General features: G+C 39.8%; 1 protein-coding gene across 1 annotated transcript in view; it reads right to left on the bottom strand.

Annotated features, from left to right (window-relative positions):
* Positions 1 to 3,562, bottom strand: part of NUBPL (nucleotide binding protein like) — a 93,234-nt gene extending 89,672 nt beyond the window's left edge. The window contains exons 1-2 of the mRNA XM_019474885.1: positions 3,404 to 3,562; positions 346 to 471 (exon numbers count right to left, since the gene is read on the bottom strand). Coding sequence (XP_019330430.1) covers positions 346 to 471; positions 3,404 to 3,562 — 285 coding nt within the window. The remainder of the gene's footprint in view (positions 1 to 345; positions 472 to 3,403) is intronic.
* Between the last annotated feature and the right edge of the window lie 6,117 nt (positions 3,563 to 9,679).

The raw sequence follows: 9,679 nt of genomic DNA, 5'->3' as shown, positions 1-9,679 counted from the left end.
GGCCTGGCCTTTCCGCGCTCGGCCCGTGCCCAAACACCTGCACAGTCCGGGAAACCCGGAGCCCCGGCGGCGGGGCAGGGGCTGGGCGGGCCCAGCAGGCCCCGAGGAGAGCGGGGAGCTTGCTGGAGATGGAGGATTTTGCGCTGAGAACTGCTGCTGCTCCGGACCTTGGCAGAACAGACCAAGGCCTTCCCGGATAGAGTGCCGAGCGGTGGCACTGTGAAGCAGCAGCGCAAAAAAGCAGCTCCCTGCCGCTGTCTGTAAGAAAACTGGGCCCGAGGGGAAAATACCGGGTGACCATATGCCTTACAAAGTGGTTTGGGGTTATTCCTCGTAGTGTTGTACTTGCCCCCGCTGAATCTCGCTCTGGTTTTCTCTGTGGCGCTCCTTCAGCTTGTCGGTGCCTTTTGAATTCTCATCTTGGCCTGCAAAATGGTTGGCCAAGAGCTCGGTCCCTCCTTGGTTTGTGTCCTGTGCAAATGTAATAAAAAAATTCCATTTCATCGTTTGGGTCATTAATTAGAAGAACAAAGAGACCTGTAGCCAGGACAGATGCCACCTGTTTTTTTTTTTAATAATACTAATATTGAAGCACTGATAATTGTTCTGGTTATAGTTTTGGTTTTCCAGCCAGTTTACACCCGCTCTGTAGAAGTTTAATCAAAACCACCTTTCTGTTCCTTATGTCGTGTGAGATTTGTTTAAAGCTTTAAGATACACATCATCTACTGCTGCTCTCCCACCTACGAGGCTTGTAACCACGTTGTGGAAGGAAATTAGATCGGTTTGACATGATTTGCTCTTGACAATTCCATGAACAGCCCTTATTCATCTAAGTGGTATTATAGAAGTCATTCAGATCTTGGCAGTTTCAGGCCATTAGTTTTCAAAGATAAAATACAGTGTAGATAGTGTCCTTTGTAGGTATCTGTTGTAATACGTAATGGATCAGAGGATTTTACATTGGTTTAAAGCGTTATTATAATAAACATTTCATCTCTTTCACATTGAGCAGAATTTTCACCGCTATTTTAAATGTTATTTTTTGACTTGTATTATTGAAAGTGCTAATCAAGCATTTTGCTAAAAGACATAATTTTCAAAGGCTTATTCCGGTGGTTAGCTACCACACAAAAATTACGATGATAAAAATGATTTTTTTTGCTATCCCTTAAGTGATTCTCACTCAACCTCTCATTTTTGTTGTACCCGCATGAGCATATTTTGCATAGCTAGCACAGACACCTGAAAAGGTGAAATAGTTTCCCAATAATTTACCCTATTGCCAAATGATAATGTAAAAGAATACTGAAAACCAATGAGCCACTATATTGAAACTGTAATATAGATCTACCTCAAGGGCCTTTTTTTCACTGCCTCAGGAAACCATATTACCTTTTGCCTTGCAAGAAATTTGCATAATTGGTTTTCCTACCTTGAGCAGTTGGAGGCAGTGTTAAAGTGCAAAATACTATGCATCTCACAGAAATGAAATCAGTAATGCAGGATCACTGGAAGGCATACAGTTTAGATACCCATCACTTCAAAGTCTATACAAAGAAAAGAAAATGGCAAAAAAGGTCCATCATATACTTTTTGGTTCTGAAAATAGCTCTAATACCGACTGGAGCAACCCTCACAAATATTTTTGTGGGTTTGTTTTTTTGTAAAGCTGATCTAGCACAAAATAAAATTGGTGTTTAGAAAAGTAAGCTGAAGGTGTTTTCCAAACTGTCACCTAAGAAAGAACAATTCTAAATGTTTTTAGTTTTAATAATTTCTTTTAGCACTGGTTTGGTAATAGTAGGGGAGCTAATATGGCAGTAGGTTGTATTGAATGTGACTATGAAAAGTAGAATTTGGCCATTAGGGATTAAATTTGCTCAGCAATAAAGCAGACATTTTCAAAATACCTTGATTGTTAATAGTGGAATACATTGATTACAGTTTGAATGAGTAGGATTCCACCATCTCTACTAATTGTGAAGACAGTTTTATGGATTATACACTTCTCATAATTGCTTTTGGCTTCCTATTTAAATTTTAACATTTGAAAGCATTGGTCTAAGTTGTTTGCCCAACATGTCATTGCAGTCCACATACAGTGCTAAAATATGAGTCTAGGAAAATGCAACCAAAAAATTAACAAAGATTTTACTGCCAGACTTGAGTCTTTATGGAAACTACAGGCAATCTCTGCATCTTTCAGAAAATTCCACTCCGGACTTTTCAATAGTTCAACAAAATGAAAAACATAATGTTTCATTTTAATGCAAATTGATAACGTTTTCTTTAAGTAAGTATAAGAAAATGTTTCAAAGACTTCAAATTGCTATTCAGACTGAACACTAACATGATAAAAAATATAATTGATTTTTGTCTGAAATTAGATTGTCTTGTGTTTAAATGTATTCTTTCTCCACCCAAAATCAATTAAGGGTATCCAGGTATAGCTAGGAGAGGTTCGTTGCCAAATGACTCCAAATTTTAAAAATGAATTAACATTTGAAAAATGACTTGGTAGATAATTAGGTTGATTTGTGTGCAATAGGAAGTAAGCAGCTAAAACAAGAGTATATCATCAAGACTAAGCTTTCAAGACTGATGGAGCCCTGCGTTTCCATTCTCATTTCTGGGTGTCTACATAGTACCACATTAATAATATAGTAAGTTACGGGCACGCTGCAAACTCTTAACTTATATGAGCCATCCATTTTGGTCACAATTTAAACTAGAAATTATATTAAAGAAAGGCTAAATAAATGTTCTTCAAAACTAAGGGGTCATTTTAGCTTCATGACCAGGCCTGTAATCTTTGGCCGCAGAGGTATATACCATAGCATACCAGGGCGAGTGTGTGTGGCACGGGGGTCACCGATTCTGTTTTTTCTCCCTGGCTGGTCAGCCAGGCCTGGCACCTTTAAGATAAATAAGGTTAAAATGTTGCTTTTTATCTTTTTTGTCCACATAGTGATAATTAATTGGTTCATGAAGAAAGGAAGTCTAAGATAGTTAAGTTTTAGGCCAGTTATCAAAGCTCATGTGATCGACAATGAGGCTGATGTTGCACGATTAAGAAATATAGATGAATACTTTAAATGATGAGATAATCTTCCATATATTGTTATATGGTAAAATAAGATACAATGTCCTAAAAAAGAGTTATGGAAGTTGTGGTACTTCTAGAGAAGCCAAGAAAACTTTCACTATGATCGCCTTTTAGAAGTTACAGACTCTGCTTCTCTCTGAGCCTCAGACTGCTGGAGAGCCAGGAGGATACGTGGGGTCATCACGTTCCCTTTTTTCCATGTTATCTTAAACTGGCGCAGTTGTTCCCAAGCTTTTTTAAAGCTAAGTCTAGTTTGAAAAAATGGTAATCCTCTGTGACTTCTTGTGCTCTTACCCAACAACTGCTGGTGCAGGGAGCCTTGCTGCTCTGTCCTCTTTTCTGAGCCTCGGGCTTGTTAGTGTTACCTCTTGGCTCAGCCCATGCACTGTGTCTCAGGATGGCTGCCGCCTCCTCCCTTTGGCAGCTCTGAGACCAAGACGGAGCTGCTCTCATGGCTCTTGCCAGACTATCATTCTTCTGTGGGGCCGACAAACTAGATCAGGCTGCAAAATAAACCAAGCCAAAATGCCTACCGGTGTGAATTCTTCACTTTATCTTTGCTACACTCCTCGTGTAAGTTAAAGCAACTACTTCATGCTGAGACACACAATCTGGTCCTGCACAGACCAGCGTCGGCTTGGCAGAGCTCATGCACATGGGCTCAGTGTCTTACCTGGGGGTAATAGGCTCCAGCTGTATCAGTAAGGCACACCTCAAAAACATGTAAGTAGGGAATTTCAGGCATGAGAGGAGAAAACAACTGCAGGTTTGTGTGAGGAGAGTCCCTGTGTCTCACACTGTTGCCTCTCTGTCATTCACTAGAATTTCTCTTCTTACATCTTTTTCCTGCTAGGCTTAGATACCAAGGCCAACGTCACTGACGTCAAGGCAGTTATGCCCACTCGTTGCAAAGCAAATTTGGCCCAAGGGATTTTAACAGGTTCTGATTTCAAACACCCATACAAAACAAGTGAAGTTTACCTGTGTTTTCATATGGAATATTACCTTGTTTGAGAAGCAAACTTTGTTCATTATATATGGCAAGACTTGAAACTGCAACATCTTAACAAGCACAATGAAAACACCTAAGAAACAGTAATAATGTATTCATTTTTCTTTATCATGTGTATTAATATTTTCAATAAATATAAGACCACAAAAGTAGCTTCATCCTATGTGAATGCTTTGCCAAACCTTAAACTGAGCAAGAAATTAAGTTGTCTCCTTCAGTTCCGTTTTGCTAAATGAGGAAGAAGGTCTGGCAGAATTGAGCCCAATTTAGTTTGTATATTGCTTTCGTGTGGACATTTTAATCAGTGCAGTCCGTCACAGTCAAGAAGAGATGAAAACCTTATTTAAATTATCGCTAGATTGTTCTGAAGTCAGTCATCAAGTTCTTCAGGTTAATATTGCTTACCGTAGTAACAGTCACATCACAATGAAGATGCAGCTAATATTACAGCAATTTTTCCAGCCTTAAGCAAGTGGTGCAGAAAATGAAGAGATTTATTTTGTTGAATATGCCCTTCAGTAACAAAGCCACATAATTCTTCTTAGGCACCTGATATATAGATATTCCTTGCATGAATGGAGTTAACTCCAATTAACAGTATTTCCATACTTGAAGAAAAGAGAAAAACAAAGGGTTTGAATTTTTTAAAAGTACTCCAAATCTTGCCTTATATTTTACAAGCGTTGAAGGAAGACTGGCATTTTCTTTCTTTCTTCTTTTTCTTTTATTTTTTTCAGTAATGGAGATAAATTGCAATGATAAGAGTCCCAGAGGCAGAAGGAGCCCTATTGTATTAGACATTGTACAAATACAGGATAAAAAAGATGCTCGCTGTCCTAAAAGCTTCAGTAAACCATTTGACAACACTGGTCTGAGTCATAATGGCATTCAGTCACAGTTTCAGTTTCTGAAATAATTTTAATTCTGCTCTTCATTCATTTTTCTCAGTAATGAGCTTATGCTTTACAGGAAGCATTTTTGTTAACATCAGAACCTTGAGCCTAACTGAGTTCTGTATAGCAAATTGATCTTACTTGACCAATGAGGCTGATTGAGACATTACATCAACTTTTAGTGTTTTTGGTGTTTAGTAATTATTTTTAAAATCTGGTTCGTGTTCCAAACCAGTTCAGTTTTGCTCCTTGGCCATTCAATACTTATCTCATAATTCTCAGTACACTAGCAGTGCAAGATTTTTCAGAAGGGCACCGATGCGCTTTGGGTGTACATGGACCACTTACACAACTGGGCCAGCAGCAACCTGCTCCGGAGTGTTTCCTGTGCAAGGACCAATCTCAGCTGAAGATAAATGTGATCCAAGAACACTTCTTGTGTCTGTGCACCCTGTTTGAAGCACTATCATGTAAAACTGTGAGGCACTCCACCACTGTGGAGCCAGAGCAGCTGATTCTTGGAATGCAATCCTCTGGTTAATCCTCAACTGTGAAGGAAAGTAACTGTTCTTCAGGGTTTTACACTGAGCCAGAGGCAGATCCAGGAATATAATCTGGAGTTCCTGATTTCTTATCTCCTATGCTGAAGTGTTACTATTACTGATTTACCCCCCCAAAAAAGAGAGACACAGTGACTCAGATTTTTAATTATGCTAACGTCCTCTAATGTCAAACAGCAGGCCGCTATAGGCAGAATAGAGCCAACTGATGTTCCTAGCACAGAGAGCGAAGATAGGCATGTTTATAACTTGCCTATTTTCTCCTTTATAGGAAACTTAGACCAAGGAAAGAACAGCCTAAAGGAGAACACCTTTGAAGTTTAACTTTAACAAGAAGCTCAACAAGTTCCTCTCGATTCAGAGAATTTATCTTTGCTTTCTTTTCCATCCCAGCTCCCTGAGCATGAAGAGAAGAGGGACTGGGTTCACAGCTCCCTACAACAAAGTAACTACGTTTCTCATTGTAATTTGTTCAGAGGAAGGTAGTTTTCTAGTGAATTCTTCATGAAAGCTCTTGGCTGATGGATCTTGAAACTAAGGTCTAAAACCCAACTCTATCACAGAAATAAATGTAATTTGCATTCTTCTAATTACTGCCACTAAAGGACAGCACTGTACCTTTTAAAATACCAATTTAATCAAACTTTGACATGAGGAAATGTAATGGTATTACAGGAAATAGAGGGACTATTGATTGATAGAAAATACAAAATTGTTTTGACACTAAGTGATTGTTGAATTCAGCACTTGGCTTATTAGCTCACACTTAGGACTTATGAAAGTCGTTAGAGAAGGGAGGTTTGCAAAGCAGGGTGGTGTCATGCAACCCACCTCTTGAGAATGGGCTCTGGCCCATCTTAACTGCTGAACCAGGACCAGAATTTTTTTGTTAGTGAGTGACCCCTGGCCAAAAGTATGTCAGGAATCGTTAAAAGTAAAGATGAGTTGCAGTGTCCAAGAACATTTCCTGTAATTGATTAACATCCTAGTACAGATGTAGCCTAGCGGTTCACCTGAAGGTGAGCTGAGTCATTCTCTAAGCTCCAGAGTGCATTAGTTAGATCTGTGTTTTCTATAACAGGAGCTAAAACACCTCATATTTGTGCTGGAATTTATTTGTGGGCAACAAAATGAAGTTTTTTTTAATCTGGATGTGGCCCTCACTCAGACTGTCACTATGAAGACACAATTATTTTTTGTCCTATGGGCAACAGAGTATCCAGGGAAAGATTAAATTTCTGTAATTGATATTAAAATATCCCAAGTTACAGAGTAATTGTTTTACCCAGTTATTCATAAAAACGTAACCCTCCAGCAGTTCCAAGAATTATCTGTGAAATAAAAAGCTCTTTAAGAAAACGTTATACCAAACACCATTTTTCTATTTTGTTAGAACATCAAATATTGAAGATAAAGTGTTTTACTTCCACTCTGTAGCAGCTATTTAGCATCTATTGTGAAAGAAAGAAACTGTGACCCACAAAGATTGCATGAAAAATCTTCTTTTCATCATTGCAGTGCTTCTGAGGTATCAGATAATAAAGTAATAATATCACCCCAAATGAGTTCAGAAACATGCATTAAAAAATCTGTGCTAAGAAGGTGTGAAAATCAAATATTAAAAAACAATTCTTGACACTGGAAGCTCTTTGAAACATGTTAAGCCACACTGGAAGTCATAGCAGGAAGCCACATTATTTCTTGACACGTGGTCTATTATCTTATTTGACTCCATGAATATTCATTAGAATTTACAATCTTCTATTATTTAGCTCACTGCATTAAACATCTGCTTTTTTTCCCACAAGACCTGAGGGGAAACAAGATCACCTTCATTTTATGGGCGCTAAAATCATAAAATGGATTATATATACACTATTGTATTAACTGAAACAAACCATCAAACTAAAGGTGGGGGCTAAAATCATAAAATGGATTATATATACACTATTGTATTAACTGAAACAAACCATCAAAAACTAAAGGTGGATGGTAAATGAAAGTTCTACAGTTGCCATTTGTTCTAAGCGGAACGAGTTCCCAAACTATAATTTTAAGAAAAGCCCATAGATCAACATTACTGTATCTGTATATGATGCTGTGCTATGGCAAAGTGAAATACCCATTTGTGTTGTAATGCAATGTTCTTACATCGAAGGGAATAAAATACCAAAATCTGTCAACTCTGCTTGGCTCATTGCGCTCCGGCAATCTTGTTGAACTGTGCCGCGACAGAGGTTGCTGTGTTCTGGGAACAACAGATCCAACAACTGATAAATGACAGACCAAGCATATAATTAGTGCCTCCTCAAACTTACCCAGTTTTATCATGATGCATGGCAAATAGCACTTGGGATGACTTCAGAGGTTTGCTATTCAGAGAATTTCCTAATGACGTATGATTTGTGTGCATGCTTTCCTGACTAGCTAAGGATCAGTATGCCTGAGGGGAAAAAACTGATAGGAGCTGTGGCTCAAGGAGAAAGCTTTTCGCCTGAAGCTGTGGTGAGAGTATTATTTTGAAAGTCATCCATATAAATGCAAAAAAATGACATGCAGCCTGATTATGCCTGCACACTCAAGAGTAACTGGAGGCAAGGAGTCCTCCAGGTACATAGCGAATAATAAATGACTTTTCATACCGTTTGTGAAAGGAGCAGAAAGAGCCACGTCTCAATCCATGTACATTTTTAATAATAACATGAGGCTTTATGCCAATAGTCTGATAATTTTACATATGGCATCTACTGAAAACATGGAAACTCAAGTTCCAGCTCCTAGAAGATATTGATGCATTTTTGTCTATAGCAACATCCTCACATTACCATCAAAATTTCTCACTGAAAATGAAAAAAATGGGATTAACTAACAAAAGCACATGTCTGTACTACTAATTGCTATCGCAAAAGTGTTTATGAGGTGAAGAGAGCAGTGATGCAGCAATACCTGGGGAAGAGAACAGATTTTAATTCCTTTACATGGCAGGGCTAGAGGACAGTATCCAGCATAACAGGGATCAATAATGCAGGGGCTGTGAAGCACAGCACAAACACTTGGTGGAGTCACCTTGGGTCTGCACCAAACCAACCCTGAATGTAGGACATAAAAAATGTAGGACTTGTGCCCCACAGTGCCTGCAACAGGGACTGGTCTAAATACCTCCTCCATTAGGAGGAACCCAGTTTGCAACACGCATCCAGATCAGTCAGGCATGGGTTAGCTTAGTGGATTGAAGCAAAGCAGAACCACCCCCTACCATGCTACCAGACCAGTGCCAGGCTCTGTGCAGATGTGTGGTCAGCAGCTCCATATGGAGCACAAGAAGCTGAAGCTGAGTTTCACTGATCAAAGCTGGCCTGAGTGGATATACTGAGCTTCCCCAGGGATGGCAAACAGGCTGTACAACTGCAGGCTCTCATTCATCACTCTTACTCCTCCCTGTTTGCTCCAGGCCCTGTGACCATAAGGTTAGCCTTTTACAGCTAGGTGGGTGCTTTTTCCCTCACCACTGCTTCAGTTACTGTCCTACATTCAAGTTGTTTTCATGCGCTCCTGTGTAGAACCCAGATCCCAAACTCAGGAGACTGGGGAACCAAGTACAAAGACATTTGAATATGGCTGCAGGGATCAGCCTGGATCTGGCAGTACCATTCCTAAACCAGAGCAGAAAACTGCTGACCTTTGAGGGACTCCTCCTGGAGTCAGTTTGGTGGCTCTGTACAACTTCCCTCTGAATTCCAGAATTGAGAGTGTTGTGTTGAAACTCAAGGTTGGCTCTACACAAGAAAGCTGCAGGGATCAGCCTGGATCTGGCAGTACCATTCCTAAACCAGAGCAGAAAACTGTTGACCTTTGAGGGACTCCTCCTGGAGTCAGTTTGGTGGCTCTGTACAACTTCCCTCTGAATTCCAGAATTGAGAGTGTTGTGTTGAAACTCAAGGTTGGCTCTACACAAGAAAGGTTCATAGAATCATAGAATAGTTTGGATTGGAAGGGACCTCTAAAGGTCATCTAGCCCACCCCCCCTGCCGTGGGCAGGGACATCTTCAACTAGATCAGGTTGCTCAGAGCCCCGTCCAACCTGGCCTTGAATGTTTCCAGGGAT

This window comes from Aptenodytes forsteri, unplaced genomic scaffold (assembly GCF_000699145.1).
Source record: "Aptenodytes forsteri isolate BGI_AS27 unplaced genomic scaffold, ASM69914v1 Scaffold108, whole genome shotgun sequence".
Classification (NCBI taxonomy): domain Eukaryota; kingdom Metazoa; phylum Chordata; class Aves; order Sphenisciformes; family Spheniscidae; genus Aptenodytes; species Aptenodytes forsteri.
The sequence above is the reverse complement of the archived record's forward strand: the minus strand, read 5'-3'. Positions and strand labels throughout refer to the sequence as shown.